This window comes from Amblyomma mixtum, chromosome 8 (genome assembly GCF_055824585.1).
Source record: "Amblyomma mixtum isolate Tamu chromosome 8, ASM5582458v1, whole genome shotgun sequence".
NCBI lineage: Eukaryota > Metazoa > Arthropoda > Arachnida > Ixodida > Ixodidae > Amblyomma > Amblyomma mixtum.
Genome location: NC_143019.1, coordinates 138,985,873 through 139,003,411, shown reverse-complemented (window position 1 = coordinate 139,003,411; position 17,539 = coordinate 138,985,873). Strand labels below are relative to the sequence as shown.

Sequence of the window (17,539 nt, the reverse complement as noted above, 5' to 3'; positions counted from 1 at the left end):
CCGGTTCGACGCTATCCGGAGCGGTTCGAACCGGAACGGAATGTCGCTCTGGAGCCGAACCCGGAACTGAACCCGAAAGGCGTGAACCCGAAGCTGAACCGAACCCGAAAAAATTCCGGTTCGACACCCTGGGTAGAAGGCACGCGAAGCCAGAGGAGACAGCCGGGTAGAAAACTGTCAGCAGTGTGTGTGGTGTCGAAGCGGAATTTTTGACGTCCCTGCTCTCCGGACGTAAGTGACCGAGCGAGCTGACGGCACTCCTCGGCATGCTTAGAACCTTCTCAAAATGATGGTGCACTCAGACCCGTCAGGCCGGTAAGGAAGTACAGTGTCGAGCGGTGAGGAAGGTTCTAGCCCGTACAGGAGAAAAAACGGTGAGAAGCCGGTGGTGGTCTGAATGGCGGTGTTGTAGGCGTAGGTGACGAAGGGCTGGATCCTGTACCAGTCGGAATGGTCGGAAGGCACGTACAGCCTTTGTCAAAAGTTTGGAGCCCAGGGGGTTTGCTTCTGAAGCACACTGTCTGGTTCGTAATGCATCACCAGCGCTCCAAATTTCCTCTGGGTAAGAAGATTTCTGGTCCTGCCTCCTGCAATGGGTAGGGCTGCCACGAATGTTACAGGAAACCCACTACAAGGCTAGAAGCAAACCCCCTGGGCTGTAAACTTTTGACAAAGACTGTACATCGATAGCAGATCGCCCATGGCGCAGTGAAACTGTTCTGTCAAACCATTAGTCTCCAGATGGTAGGCCGTGGCGGTAGGTGAGTGAACTTACATTGTTTGAGAAGGGATTCTCGGACAGAAAGACCCACCGCGTTCGGTCAGCAGTTCCCGGGGTTGTTGAAGGCGAAGAATAAAGTGGTGCTTTTCTTGATTTTTATAAATTACTTACCTTGTAACGTCAACTGTAACCTGCGCTCGTATGCTGATGACTGCGTGTTATATCGCAAAATTTCCTGCCTTGATGATCACTTACACCTTCAGAAATCATTCTCAGAATTTAGCTCTTGGTGTGCTACATGGCAAACGACTATTAACATCTGCGAAACCGTTGTTATGACTTTCACTAATAGAACGGCACCTTCCGTGCTTACTTACAAAATTAACAATACCCCCGTCCAGAGTGTGAGTCAATACAAATACCTTGGTCTTATTTTCACACCCAACATGTCGTGGTCCAAACATATAGAAGGATACCTCTGTCGTAGAATAAAAGCTGCTCCTAGAGATACGAAACTTCTAATGTATAGGTCACTAATCGGTCCACTACTTGAATACGCCTCTCCTGTCTGGAACCCGCACAAACAACGCGAAATTAACCAAATCAAGGCAGTGCAGAAGAAAGCCGTTCGCTTCATATGCCACAGGTTTGGTAGGGATTTTTCGCCTTTCACAGCACTTTCATCATTGGAACTCCAACCACTCTCAGCTCCGCAAAAGATTGAGTCTTTAAAATTTCTGCATTGCATTATTAACTCTTTCTTCCGCACCTGTGCAAATGATTACCTAATCCCTGCTATACGATCTAAAATTAGAAGTCACCACAGCCTAAACATCACGCCTTATTTTGCCCGCACGGACACTTAAATACAGTTTCTTCCCGCGTGTAATCGAATGTTGGAATTCTTTACCAGGTTCTACTCACTCTCTTCCTTTAGAGCTGTTTTTAGCGGCTACTGAATAGCTTTGCCTTTTTCTTGCATTCCGCTGATATTGTTTCTGTTTTTTGCCATTGTTGTGCGCATTGTTTCTCTACATTGTTTCGTTCACATCCACCACTGCAATAGCCCAATGAAATGAAATGAAATGAAATCTTTATTTGCCATCAAATACAGATGGGGGGGTTGTGGAAAAAAAGCTGTCCTTGGACAGCTTGACTGGTCCACAATCCCTTATTTTGGCAGAGTGGCGGCATCACATAACATATTCTTGATATGCAAACATATACATACATTTTTAATATGATACAGACTTAGTACTCGTAAACGAAAACAACAGAAAACAACAAAAAAAAAAACAGAAAACAACAGCGGAACTCACTTCTACAAATCCAAACGAAAACAACAGCAAGGCTAGATAACATTACACAGAAACCAAATACATCTGCCGGAGGTCCTTGTAGGTTGCCGTGAAAAGGTCAAAACGGACAGAATTATAATAATTCAAAAGCGTTGGTATTGTGTACTTAAGGCACTGTTTCCCGTAACTTGAACGTGACATTGGTACTGACCAATCCTCGAAGTGTCTTGTAAGGTAACTTGGAGTTCTGTCCTGTAATTGGGATAGGTTTCGTATATTGTTGATATTCCTGTGGATTTCTTGTTTATATACATGGCTTAAGCGATATCTATATAGATTGTGAGCTGGAATTACACCAGAGTTGCTAAAGAAAGTTGAGGTGGAAGCAGTATAAGAAGCATTAAATGTGTGTCGGAGATATTTTTTCTGTAACTGGTGGATGTGTTCAATATAGGGCTGCAGTATGTATAAATAAATAAATAAATAAGACGAAAGATGCAAAGTGTGGCGCCGTAGCAGTAAGGAGGGCGCAGTTTGGGCGCAACGCGTGAGGTGGTCATTGGCCGCTGGAAACCCAGCAGTTTCCAGCAGCAGTGTTGGGAAGCGGTGCGTACAGGTCAATCGCAATGCGGTCGAAAGGCCTGGAAGGGCAACGGAGAGGCTGTATCAGGCCGACTGGGTGGCGAGGGGCGGGCTTGTGACGTTGACAGTCAAGGCACGAGAGGACTTAATAACACGCACATAGGTGAACATACCACGCCAATAATAGCGGAGTCTTGTGTATGTTTTAATGCACCGGCATGAGCAGACTGCGGGTCATTGTGAAACAGGGTGCAGAATGTCGACCGCAGGGACGACAAGCAACCACTTCCGGCCGGTAGAGACGTAGTTGTGGCGGTACAGGAGACCGTCACGAATGGCGAAGTTAGCAGCCTGGCGGCGTAGGGCACGAGGCACTGGTGCTGCGGAGGAATCGGGGGGAAAGCGTATAAAAGAAGATATCCAAGGCTTCTTTTGTTGCTCGCTTCGACTTATCTATTGAAAACGAGAGCGAAGCGCAACGCACTTGCCAGTGGCACACATCGTCAGGCGGCAGTCCCTTCAGGCGGCGTCGGCATATGTGAGCGGCTTCGGAGACTTGATCGCTAATCACAGGGTCGGAGCCAGGTTGGAGGGAGGTCCCCGTGAAGAAGTGACAGCTGTCGAGCCACCTCCTCACGCAGTGAGTCTTCTGATCTGGTCAAGCAGCGCGCTGTTAGAGGTCGGCCCAGCGAGGCTGGAAAGCGAGTCAGGCTGTACGGAAGGTGGTTACATCAAAATGCGCTGCTTACGAAGCTCATCGTAGCTCTGGCGCACGGTGAATATGTCGGCAACGGTGGTAGCGTTCCGGGCGGTAATCATCTGAAATGCTGCAGCTTCGATGCAAAACGTGCTTGATCCGGTCCGCCTCGGACATAGACGAGTCCACCCTCGTACAGAGGTTGATGAGATCCTTGATGTACCTGGTGAATGATTCACCCTGCAGCTGGGCTCTTACTCGCAGGCGCTGTTCGGCGCGCAGCTTGCGCACAGCAGGGCGCCCGAAGATATTACAAAATGCGTAAAGGCCGACCAGGGGTTGAAGTGTGCTTCATGGTTTCGATGTCATAGGCTGGCCCCGTTCGACAGGTAAAACACCACATTGTTTAGCTTCATGGCGTCATTCCACCGGTTGCGACCGCTTACCCGCTCGTAGGCAGCAAGCCGATCCTCCACGTCGTGGTCATCGGACCCGCTAAAGATGGCTGAGTCCCGTTGTCAGAGAGCGCCGGGGCAAACGACAGGCGTAGGCGAAGGGGCAGATGACTGGCTTGCGTCGGTGGACATAGTTGACGCAATGGTTCTGCTGCGAAGCTCCAGAACGCAGGCCAAAGACTGTACCCAGCACCTACACTAAATTGTAACAGGATTTTCAGAGAAACAGCCTAAGGACAGCTAGCCAAAAGGCGGTCCGAACTTCGACCATCAGCACAACGATCTCGCACCATGCGCTGGCGGTGCGGCTGCCGCCGCTGCCCATCTTCCTGTTGAAGCGAAAAGCTTCACTAGGCTAGTCAACGTCGGGTCTGGCGTGCGCCGTGATCAATTTTAGCCACAGCGGCGCATGCGCTTGCCTACACCGTTATCGTGGTGCACCCAGTGCATTGTGCGCGAACTGCGACAGCCATGACTAATTGAATAATGGAATTGAGTGGGCGAGTTGGTTTTCCATCTTGACAGTGAAAGCGCTCAAAAGGACAAGGACGACAGAAAAGGAAAGACATACAAAGCGCTTACTTTCAACTGATTTTATTTCATGCGAAAAACAACTTTATACTCATGGTAATCACCTGCGCATGCTTACAAGAACATTACCAACGAGTGATAGCTGGCACGTTCTTTCAGATAACCGGCATGACAGATGTAAGATAGGACATCTCTTTATCCGACAACAAAATTGACGGAGCGCTTACGCAATCATAGCCCGCTCGTGCTATCTCAAGAGCCTCCACAATCTCTCTCGTTATTTGACATCTACTTTTAAAAAGTACCTTACACCTGTGAAAATCGGGACGGCAGCCTTCCTTGCTTTTCCATTTGCACTTCAGACAATGGATACTAAGTGCCCACCTCTTTGTTTTCCACGTTGTAACTATGCTCTCCTAACCTCTCATTTATGCATCTTCCCGTCTGCCATATATATAATATTTGCCACATGTCAAGGGCACCCTGTACACGACGCATTCTACGCATCTTACAAATGGCTTTTGGTGCCTGATTGTGCAAGCAGCCTTTCCCTGGTTTCCAGAAGTGCTTTTCTTGCATAGGGCGCTCAACTTATTTGGGGCTGAAAACAAAACGTTTACATTTACCCTGTTGCCAATTTTTCTCAGGTTATGTGATAGCCTGTGCTTATATGGAATAACAGCCAATTTTCTTTTTTCAGTTGTCTTATCCTGCTCTTGCTGGGTCGTAGTTTTCCTTCTTTTTCTTCCTGACAAGTCCTTCGGCCACTGATACCAGCAAATGAAGCGGACAACCCGCGTCTTGCAACCTTTTTGATTGCAGAAACAGGCTCTCCTCAGTCACATGAGGGCATGACTTTTTTATACAGTTTAGAAACCCTAAACGAGCTATGTTTCGTTTTATAAGCTTAGAATGCGCAGAAGTGAAAGACAAAGGCATTTTTCCTTCCCTAGGATGATAACTCCAGCAAGTGTGATTTTCTAAAAACTTTAACCTGATGTCAAGAAATCGTATGGTATTGTTTTCAGGCAGCTCATGTGTGACGACCAGTGGAGATAAACAGTCTGAAAAATGATCTAAAATACGTCCCACGGCCTCATCGAGGGGGATACAAGTGGTGTCTAAAAATATTAAAAAAATGTCAAACTACGACCCAGCAAGAGCAGGATAAGACAACTGAAAAAAGAAAATTGGCTGTTATTCCATATAAGCATAGGCTATCACATAACCTGAGAAAAATTGGCAACAGGGTAAATGTAAACGTTTTGTTTTCAGCCCCGAATAAGTTGAGCGCCCTATGCAAGAAAAGCACTTCTGGAAACCATGGCCTGCTTGCACAATCAGGCACCAAAAGCCATTTGTAAGATGCGTAGAAGGCATCGTGTACAGGGTGCCCTTGACATGTGGCAAATATTATATATATGACAGACGGGAAGATGCATAAATGAGAGGTTAGGAGAGCATAGTTACAACGTGGAAAACAAAGAGGTGGGCACTTAGTATCCATTGTCTGAAGTGCAAATGGAAAAGCAAGAAAGGCTGCCGTCCCGATTTTCACAGGTGTAAGGTACTTTTTAAAAGTAGATGTCAAATAACGAGAGAGACTGTGGACGCTCTTGAGATAGCACGAGCGGGCGATGATTGCGTAAGCGCTCCGTCAATTTTGTTGTCGGATAAAGAGATGTCCTATGTTACATCTGTCATGTTAGGAGAAGGTAAGTGACGCCAACCAAGTAAAATACAGGAAAAACACGACGTTTCGGGACCGGCTCGGCCCCTTCTTCACGGTGTGACTACGGGCGAGCGCAGCTTGGCTTTTTAAGCCCCTGTGTGGAGGACCTGCGGGTCAATGGCCGCAGCCCATGGACGTAGGATGAGGGGAGAGTCCCCAGGGAACGATTAACATTCTCTCGTGTTTGCTGTATGTGCCACGACTCGAGTAGAAGCCTCCTGCGTGGGTTAGCTTCCGTTTCCAATACAATGGTGCTGTCGAAGTCAATTGGGTGGTCACACCCTTCACAGTGTTCGGCCACGGCGCTGCGTTGACGATTCATGTGACGGACGTCCGCTTTGTGTTGGTTCATCCTTTCCGCGAAGTTCTTCGTTTCCCCTATGTACGACGCCGGGCAGACGGAACACGGAATTTTGTACACGACGCCCTGGGCCTTTTCTCTGGGCTGCCGGTTTTTTGGGCGGGGGAGAAGGCGACCGATAGTGCTGGTCGGTTTGTGCGTTGTCAGCACCCCTTCTTTTCCGAGAATGCGACCGAGCGTCTCGCTCACGCCTCTCACGTAGGGGATGCAAACACGTTTCCGCTTCTGGCATGCGTCTGAGGAAATAATAGACCGGATTTTGTTTTGCCTTTCTTGTTTCCTGATAATGCGCCGGATGAATGAGCTTGGGTAGCCGTTCTTTTGGAGGTCAGAAATGACTCGGTTCTTCTCCTTCCTTTTTTCTTCACTTGAGGAACATATGGAGTCGGCTCTCTTCAGTAATGACGTCACGACAGATGCTTTGTCGTGACGTCATTACTGAAGAGAGCCGACTCCATATGTTCCTCAAGTGAAGAAAAAAGGAAGGAGAAGAACCGAGTCATTTCTGACCTCCAAAAGAACGGCTACCCAAGCTCATTCATCCGGCGCATTATCAGGAAACAAGAAAGGCAAAACAAAATCCGGTCTATTATTTCCTCAGACGCATGCCAGAAGCGGAAACGTGTTTGCATCCCCTACGTGAGAGGCGTGAGCGAGACGCTCGGTCGCATTCTCGGAAAAGAAGGGGTGCTGACAACGCACAAACCGACCAGCACTATCGGTCGCCTTCTCCCCCGCCCAAAAAACCGGCAGCCCAGAGAAAAGGCCCAGGGCGTCGTGTACAAAATTCCGTGTTCCGTCTGCCCGGCGTCGTACATAGGGGAAACGAAGAACTTCGCGGAAAGGATGAACCAACACAAAGCGGACGTCCGTCACATGAATCGTCAACGCAGCGCCGTGGCCGAACACTGTGAAGGGTGTGACCACCCAATTGACTTCGACAGCACCATTGTATTGGAAACGGAAGCTAACCCACGCAGGAGGCTTCTACTCGAGTCGTGGCACATACAGCAAACACGAGAGAATGTTAATCGTTCCCTGGGGACTCTCCCCTCATCCTACGTCCATGGGCTGCGGCCATTGACCCGCAGGTCCTCCACACAGGGGCTTAAAAAGCCAAGCTGCGCTCGCCCGTAGTCACACCGTGAAGAAGGGGCCGAGCCGGTCCCGAAACGTCGTGTTTTTCCTGTATTTTACTTGGTTGGCGTCACTTACCTTCTCCTAACATTAAATTTCCCAACCAGACAGACTTCTGTCGAATGTTTTCTTTTGAGTCTACATCTGTCATGCCGGTTATCTGAAAGAACGTGCCAGCTATCACTCGTTGGTAATGTTCTTGTAAGCATGCGCAAGTGATTACTATGAGTATAAAGTTGTTTTTCGCATGAAATAAAATCAGTTGAAAGTAAGCGCTTCGTATGTATTTCCTTTTCTGTCGTCCTTGTCCTTTTGAGCGCTTTCACTGTCAAGACAGCCATGACGTCAAACAAAGCATAACTGCAGCTTTTCGCTTTTATATCGGGGCTTAACCAGAGCTAAGGCACTGCTAATTTTTTTTTCTTTACAGTCTAATTATTGATCCATATGAGGTACAGTCTTGGTCAAAACTCTTAAGGCCAAAGACTTTTCGCTTCAGCCGCATAACGGAGCCATTAGGGCACTGTTAAAGACCGAATGACCTTGAAATGCTAGCAGGTTTTTTCTTGCGGAAGAGAAGCTTCCTGCTTGACTTGTGTTTTGAATGATCCGCTGCGCGGAGCATTCCAGGGACACTAAGCGCTGTGGCCTTAGGACTTTTGGTCGAGACTGTACATAATATACACCTGCCTGTACAATCCAGCTCAACAGACCACACCGCCGTATGTCTCACAGTTTCTTAAATAAAAATCTTAAAAGGTTAAATAAAGAGCACCCTGCATCTGTTACATAGCTGCATTTTGTTTTTATGGTGTGAAATATTTCGGCTGCTATCTTTTTTTTTTCACCTCCGTCGCCATGCTTTCACGCTACTTCAGTGTCCTCCCAGTCTTGGCGCTATACAGTCACCAGCGCACAGCACTGGACTAGCAGTTAATATATAGTTCAGAAGGGCGTGCTGTCTGATTAGCTGGTGTTGCATAGTGTAAAGAAATTAGCGCAAAAATAGAGAAAGAGAACAAAAAAGGAGCTTGTTAATCATCATATATCTCTCCTCCCTTGTCCTTTGCCTCTATTTTTGCGCTAATTTCTTTACAGTAGTAGTTAACATAAGAGACGAAAGTATGCAGGAGGCGGGGGAGGCAAAGGAAGGCGACAGCTTCTGCTCGAGACCAGAATGTATGATGTGAATGCCTGAGAAACGGGCTTTGTAATGTGTCGTGGTTAGACGAGGCGGCCGTCAGCAGACCTGTGCCCCTACAGATCGCTTTCCGCTCATCCTTCAAACTTTTGTCTCCGATAGTGGCTATCGCGTCTATTGCGCGTAGAAAACGTTCGCAAAGAGCGCCGTGTTTAAGCGTTCTTTTTGCGCCGTATAGCGCGGCTGCCAGCACCAAGCTCTCACGCTGCTGCTATGTTTTCTTCACAGCATTTAATTTGAGAGCCATTTATTTCTACGTTTACTTTTTGTATTTTGCATCTGAGCCTTGTATTTATTGCTGTATTTTGTGTTACAACTTGTATTTAACATTTTTCAATTTTGCTAAACCTGTTCTTTTTTGCATATATTATGTATTCGCCCCTCCTGCTTGGGCCTACTGTAGGCCTGCAGTATGTTCTAAATAAATAAAATAAATAAATAAATAAACATTTCCTTGACAAGAAAACAGTTTGAACTGCCGTGGCCCGTTCGGCCTGAATCCCGTTCCTATCGATTTTGCCAACCATCTATGACGCAAACCATCACGCTCTTAATACGATAGTTCAATTTCTTCAACGGTCACGGAGGATAAATTCAAACTGGCTTGACAACCGCCGCGGTGGCTTAGTAATGGCGGTCGGCTGCTGACCTGGATGACGCGGGTTCGATCCCAGCCGCGGTGGTCCAATTTCCATGGAGGTGTACTATGCGATAACAGTGTACGTCAAAGAACACCAGGTGGTCGAAATTTCTGCAGTCTTTCACTACGGTGTCCCTCATAGCCTGAGTCTCTTGGGGCGTTAAACCGCCATAAACCATAAATCACAAAATTGGCCTGAACCGATGCGGTACCGGGCTCTCGTCACAAAGACAGCACTCTGAACGAAAACGAAGGTTTTGTAATCTAGAAAACAGCAAAAAAAAACGATATACTGACGTCAACATCACATGCTGATTTCGCACTTAAAATGGGTGCGTCTACAAAAGTATTGTCCCGGATCCCGGAGGCTGCGCTAAGACCGCCATTCGCTACGAAGCGGTTTCAGCTCGTCCCTGTTGGTAAGTGTCCACAAGTTTTAGTGGACGGGCGAAGATTTTAAATCAAATTTCTGACCGCTAAATGCGCCTTTTGCTGCGGTCAAACATCATCAATACTTCAAGGAGCGGAAGATTCAATTTTATTAAGAAGTTATTAAGTTGCCCTGAATGCAAGGGCAAATCTGATTGTGTTAGAACGAGGAAATATAGCGACGCGACATTTGTATGGGACATGCCCAGAATTCTTGAACAAAAATTTTGAATATTAGAAAACTGTCATGTACTTGTATAGAAATATTGAAGGTAATGGTTCATTGTTCCGATATGTAGCAAAGTCTTTCTTTTATAGTGTTTCTATCGCTCGCATCGAACAGTTAGGACTGCCATCGAAAACCAATAAAGAACGCTTTTGACGACAGCAAAAAACGTTCAAGCCTGAGGACGGGATATCTGCGGATCTATTGATTGTTGTAGTAAAATCTTAGGGGATTCCCCTAAACATTTGGTCAACACTGTTCCCACTTCGAGTTATTGATCAATTCGCTCCCGCCCTACCATAAGCTTGCCATCCCGGCTAGCTCAATTGGTAGAGCGACTGCTCCGGTGAAGCGGTGGTCCCGGGTTCGAACCCCTGACCAGGACGAATTTTTCTTTCACTTGGAAGTTTCTGAGAAAGCTGTATAGCTTTCCTTAGCAGCCGTAAGGCTGCGCTTGGGTGGATGTCAATGAGTAATTACTCTTTTATTACAAATCTACTCCACCTTGGGGGATTCCCCTAAAAATTTGGCTAAAATCTTATAATATATGAAAAAAATTGCGCTCATAAACTCTTTACCATTATTTTGTCCAGAATTGTTGAGTATGGCAGCGTGGTAAAAGCATACACTTACAGGCATCAAGGAGCGCATGGTCAGCCTTCCAGAAGCTCTGGGTTTTGCCGAGTGAAAGCAAAATTATCACACAAACAGAAAAGAAAAGAACAAGAGAAGCGTGATCGAGACAAAAAAAACTCGCGTACTGCCAGAGAAATTGAAATAATATAGCTTGAAACGTATGGAAATCGCTTTCAATTGCAAAAAAACAAAAACAAAATAAGATTCTAGGTAAAAAAGTACGAAAAAATAAGCAGACATTTTGTTAGGCAACGTGGCGATCGGTGCCGCCTCGGTTTGAAGAGGGGGCCAGTAATATCTGTCTGTGGTTATTTGCGGAAGCTAAGCCCTGCCATAGACGTCCATGTACTTATTCAAGAAAGTACTGCCTGTTGAATGTGCTTGGCGCATGATAGCCTTAGCCGCTTAGGCGCCATTAAACCCAACACAACACATGACAACTGCCTGTTGAAGCGAGTATTTATTTATTTATTTATTTCTGTACATTCAGATAGGAAGGGGCACACAAATTCGTAGGCAAACATGTTGAAGGTGTCAGCATTTGCTATGGTGGGGGGGGGGGGATGCCACTCGTTGCAGGTGCGATGAGTTAACTAATGCGCAACGACAAGTGGCGACTCGTGCATGGAGAGTAGCAATGGTTTCAGTAATAAGTGTGGGCGATTAGCGAAAAAAGTTGGGCAGCTGATAGGCGCGCTCTCCCTCAGGCCTTTGAATTTTGTCGGCATTTCATATCCTTACTTTTCTTTCTTCTGGTGCGCTAGCATATACTGTGGCTATTCTCTGCATTTGGGCGTTGTGCATTTGTCTGGCTGTCTGAAGCCGGTTTTGTGGCAGCCTGCTTCCCCCGCCCACCGTGTCAGGCGGCAGCTCAGTTATTCGCGAGAGCCTGCTCGGGAAGAGCAACCTGGATCGCACCCTAACCCAAGCAACCCAAGTCTCACTGATGGCAGCCATTGCAGGGCAGTGGCGCATCTTAACCTGACCGCTGCACCACTGCGCCAGGAAGACTCCCAGAGATCTATGAGTGGAGAGAATCACCAGTTCCGCATGTCGGAACTTTAACCCAACATGGCTATTCGAACAACTGCCATCTGTGAACACTGGATCTGAACAGCGGAACCGAAAGGAAAACCAAACTGCTAGAGCACCTAACGCGCCATTTGGCCCAACTACGCTCTAGGTTAAGGGTGCTGGCTAGTTGGTAATCCATGAATAAAAATATAGAGCGCAGCTTAAAACAGACAACCACAAAGCTGTTTTAAGCTGCGCTCTATATTTTTTCTAGCTACTCAAATTGGCTATCATTTTTGGTTCGCGTGTGCATTTCGCATGTTCGAGAGTTTTGATTGCCTGTACAGCAATAACTGGTGGGCACGTTGGTCTGACATGATTTCTTGTGAAACAGCGCAACGGCACAAGGCCAGAGGACAAGAAAGGACGATACACAGCGCTGACTAACAACAGAATGTTTATTCAGTAAGCCATGCTAATAAAGGCGCCAGGGACACTGAAAAACAGAAAAATACACAGAGCCGTGGTATCCCTCCGACCAGGCACGTATTTGATAACACAAGGCTAACACGTGTGCAAAAATTCATGTTCTTTCTGCAAGATAGCGACAGAAGTGGTGCTTACACGCCTCTGACCCAGCTTCAAGATCTCAGACGCTTCGATAACTTCTCTAGTCAGCTGATCTTTGTGTCTATCAACAATCCTGCTTTTGTCATACAGAGGCTGGCACGAACAATCACGACAGTGAACACCGATGTGGCGGGCAGCATTCTTGACATCATTTTTGTGCTCCCTCAGCCTATCGTTCAAACAACGACCAGTTTGCCCAACATAGGAACCACCACAACTCAAAGAGATCGAATAAACCAGATTCTCTACGCACTTCACAAATTTTACCTCATGCTTTTTTGTGCAGACGGGTTCACCTTCATTTGACTTTTTGGGGCCGTTTACACGCGCGTACTTCTGAATTTCACAGGAGCTGAAAACACAACATCTACTCCGGCTCTCTTACCTATTCTTTTCAAATTATGCGATACAACATGAATGTAGGGTGTCCCAGACACATTTTTCTTCTGGTACTGTGGTCGACAGCGGCAGAAAGTTTAAACTTTTTCAACATCCCCTCCGCTACTGCTGCTAAGACGTTGAGGAGGTATCCTGCTGTAACGAGCCTCTGAACCTGATAATAAAAACTATTGGCAGTCCTGTGGGTGCAAGATTTCTTCATGGCGTTACTGAAGCAAGACGCTACAATGCCCCTTTTTACGAGCTTCGAATGAGAGGAACTGTACGGAAGCAACGGCTTTTTGCTCCTAGGTTCAAAAGACCAGCACATATGTGCAACAGTGAAGTACAGGGTAAAGTCAAGAAATTTCATGCAGTCATCAACAGGTACAGCCTTTGTCAAAAGTTTGGAGCCCAGGGAGTTTGCTTCTCAAGCACACTGTCTGGTTCGTAATCCATCTCCAGCGCTCCAAATTTGCTGAAGGTAAAAAGATTTCTAGTACTCCCTCCTCCAATAGGTAGGACTACCACGAATGTTACAGGAGTCCCACTGCGAGGCTTAGAATCAAACCCCCTGGGCCCTAAACTTTTGACAAAGACTGTACTTTGTGTGTCACTTCAAGAGACGCGAGGACTTCAGAAAAAACTGAAAGAATGGCATTAACTTCTTGATCAAAATTCACCGCGTCAGATTTTATCAGAATCAGGTAGTCATCTACAAAACGAAAAACTTTTTCAGCATTTGAGCTAATGAGACGATTTTCAAGGGTCCTGTCTAGCATGGCTAAGTAAAAATCGCTGAGCAATGGAGCAATGCACGCCCCTATGCATATCCCTTTCTTCTGAATAAAAACACTTCCATCAAATTCCGTGTAAGTGGACTCAAGGTATGTTTGTAAGAGGGCCAAAAAGTTGTGCGGAGATGCCGGAAGCATTCTGAAAAGCAACAGCTCCGTACCTGTCAATTACTTCATTCATGCACTTTAGCAGTTCGTCATGTGGGATAGAATAATACAAGCCTTTGACGTCAATTGAGAAGGCACACAACCGTTTTTCCTGGTTATTCTTCAAAAAGTCAATTACATCGTCCGATTTTCTCACCTGATAAGGGTCGTCAATGGTTAAGAGAGCTAAGCTCTTTTGTAAAAACTTCCCCAGACACTTTTGCCACGCGCCATTCTCCGAAATAATCACACGTAAAAGCATACCTAATTTATGAGTTTTTGCTGTAAAAAACATTCTCAGGCTCAGTTTTTTGCACTTATCTATCGAGGAACACAGGGCTTCTAAATTGAGCTTCTTGCACAATTTTTTAGCCTTCGTTTTGGCTTTTACAAGGTAGGCAGTACCGCGCTCATTGAAAACCGAGTGAACCGCATCGCCCGCTTTTTGATTAAAACAATCCCTGGGGAATACCGCCAAACCCCCTTCCTTGTCCGCGGTTAATAAAGCCAAAGAATGATTCCGAAGGTAACTGACAGTCTTCGTAATCGGGAGGTTTTTTGGTCGAGGCCTTGGCCGCAACACCACGTCTGTGCACGTTCGTTTTTCTTTTTCGTCTCTCTCTCTTTCGTTTATGGCGTGCCATACTCATGCATGTAAATTCTGTTCTTCACTTAATGGAGTTCAGCGGAAGACAGCGCTTGTCCCGTATGCTTCGTCCGTGTTCGTCCACTGCGCAGTGTTCTCTCGTTGAATGATCGTGGCTAATGTAGGATACAACTTTAAAAAAAAAGCAGTTGCTAACACTGGGCCGCGGTCCGCGGCGGCTTGTATTAATCCGCTGGCCAATCGCAGCAGTAAACGAAATCACCTTTTTAATGTTTGGCTATACCAAACAAAGCACGTATCAAAATTGTAGAGCTGATAATTTTTTCTTGTGATAAGCTCCTTGTTTAGGTAACAAGAAACGTTTAAGCAGCGGACTACTTTTTCGTCGTGGAGGAATTCTGCGCGCGGAGGCTGAGTGTGGGCGGAGCTTCACTGCAGATTTAAGTTGTATCCGACTATACCTATACTCACACGCAAGGCCTCTCGGCTTGCTGGCAGGGACTGGTGCACTTGAGCTTACTGCCGACTGGCGGTTTTCCAGGAGCCAATCGCGTCGCGCCCCACAAGAGTGGTCCTGCCTTCGACCGGAAACACGCGTCCGCTGACTCGGGATGACGTCATCGAAGCCCTCGGCAAAATGCCTTCCGCCCAGGTTCGCTTCCAGGTGCGTGTCCCCTCCAGCATTGCCGCGCGATACTCTGGAGTTGAGAAAACCGCCTATTGTTTCCGAATATTATCCTTTGTTAGAGCTAGCGCTAAAAAAGAACGCTTTTTTTCTGAGTTCAAGAGAAAATCAACCGACCTTTGCGAGCGTATACACTAACGCGTATTACAACCACGTGTGTATAATAAGCGGTGAGAAAAGTATGGCTGCGTTTACTGGCCTGCTGGAAACCGCGCCCACAAGGCTCATCGCAACAGGGGTGTGCACCAGATTTCGGTCCCATCGATTTCTTTAGGGCGCATTGGAATCCCAGTATACCGGCGTTTTACAGCGATAACTGTTAAAGCACGTTTGCTCCACCTGGGTGACTGGTCAAAGCAGTGGCGTCACGCATGGCGTCATTGTAAGCCGCTATACTGAGTGGTCTAGAATCAGTGAAGTCACGAAAAACGGTACAGTGATGTCACGCGCAATCAGCCTGAGAGAGCATGACGTCATCACCACAAGCGGCTGTCGTTGTATCTCGCGTTACATTGGGGTAACCATCCTGTGAGATTTCCCATTTTGTAGCGAGAGCTACACTACGCCAGTTCTTCGAGCCTTCAGCGTGACACCCATTGAACTCCGCGGCGGTGCCGTGGCCTTGAGCCGGTTGGTCACGTGGTGCGGAGCAGCTGCTGCTGCCGTCGGCGCGGCGTGCTGGCGAAGCCGAGCTGCAACAGCTGTGCGCATGCGCCGTGTCGAGAGGGGGGGGGGTGAGAGTGGAGAGGAGGAGAGGCTCGGTGGAGCTCTCGCGTCACTCCAGGTTTAACCAGAGCTATTTCTCCATCAAAATGCGAGCGTTCCTGTTGGATGGAAATTAAGAACGCGTTATCGGCAGCAGTACACTGCAGTCACCTTGGGAAAGTTTGGAAGACATCAGGACACTATTTGCCTTCGATCATAGCGTGAAAAGGCGGGGTCATGGGAGATGGCGAGCGCGCACACACACGGGCGCACACAGTGCACTGCTGAACACTTCCCGCACGCGTATTTGCCAAGGCGCATTGGCATACACCTTGGATATCGTCCATCTGACATTCTCACGTCACAGACGAAGCAAAATTAGAGGAGGGCTGCTCGCCTTCATTTAGTGAATCTCTCACCAGCAAGCATAAGGATGGGCTCGTGTGCGAGATTACCGAGGCCTACAAAGCAGCCAGCGCACCCTCTGCGTCGAAGAGAGCAAAAGAGCCAAAGTATCTTAAGTGTGCTTGTTGACAGTAGTTTTTTCTTTGACATCGCACAGTACACGGGCCTCTGGGCGAAATTCTAGAGGCCAGTGTACTGTGCGATGGCAGTGCACGTTATAGAACCCCAGGTGGTCGAAATTTCCGGAGCCCTCCACTACGGCGTCCCTCACAGCCTGAGTCGCTTTGGGACGTTAAACCACATAAAACCAAACCAAACCATCTTTGTACCTTTGTCTTGGACCTGCCATGCATGGGTACATCCGACGAGTGCCTCGGCATAAACGCGCATCTGGCGCGTCCTTACAAACAAAGGTGCTGTAAGCGCAATAGTGTGTGCGTTGTTTCCTTCGGTGCTGTCTTTTCGCAGTGTTCTACAGCGGGATCTGTACTGTGGCAGCCGGCAACAGGAGCTGCGATTCGAGGTCTCCGCAGCTTATGCTAAGCTTGGGGCCACGCGATGGTCGACAGAAGCTTCTTGCTGACACAAATCAGTCGGCTGTTTTTCGAGGCTATCCAGTAATTCGTCTTTACTGATACAGTTGAGCCAAGTTATAATGGCCGCACATAGAGCTAACAGCTGCCGCGGTGGCTCAGTGGCTATGGTGCTCGGCTGCTGACCCGAAAGACGCGGGTTCGATCCCGGCCGCGGCGGTTGAATTTCTTTGGAGGAGAAATTCTAGAGGCCCGTGTACTGTGCGATGTCAGTGCACGTTAAAGAACCCCAGGTGGTCGAAATTTCCGGAGTCCTCCACGACGGCGTCTCTCATGGCCTTAGCCGCTTTGGGACGTTAAACCTCATAAACCAACCAACATAGAGCTAACACTCGCTCAGTAAAGAAAAAAAAGAAAAACGATGTTGCCGTCGCAGTTTACCGAATATCAGTTAGAACGAACGTCCGAGGACGCTCGCCAGGTGGTCAACATTTCCGGAGCCCTTCACTACGGTTCCCCTCACAGCCTGAGTCGCTTTGGGACGGTAAACTCCCCACCATAAACCGTTTTCTCTAATAACATGTTATTTGCCTGATTCCGTCAGAAATAATTGAAAATTCGCGTCGACTGCTGCTACAAAAAGCCGAACAAGCAGTGTACACAGCATTAATTCTGGCGGGACATCTAATCTAAAATAAGTTACCCCAAAAGAAGTTCGCCACTGCTTCTACTTTAGACAGAGCGTTTGCCCAGAGGAAACGAGATCGATCAGAACCACTACTGCGTATGCTGCTTGATTTGACTCTTTTTGGCCGCAGAGGATGCAGATTTTTATTACGACTGAAGCAAGCAAGTACTGTACCGTAACATGTAATTAAAAGAAAGGGACACTGATTGCCTCGTCCTCCGTTGAATTTCTGCTCGAACAAGCAAACTGCGTGGCCGAGAGAAGCATTTTACACGTTGCATTTAGTGATGCAACAAGTATTATT

General features: G+C 47.4%; 1 protein-coding gene across 1 annotated transcript in view; it reads left to right on the top strand.

Moving 5' to 3' along the window:
• Positions 1 to 17,539, top strand: part of LOC149334614 (uncharacterized) — a 133,752-nt gene that overhangs the window by 98,250 nt on the left and 17,963 nt on the right. Inside the window, exon 9 of the mRNA XM_089557963.1 lies at positions 14,761 to 14,883. Within this exon, the coding sequence (XP_089414089.1) occupies positions 14,761 to 14,883 (123 nt within the window). The remainder of the gene's footprint in view (positions 1 to 14,760; positions 14,884 to 17,539) is intronic.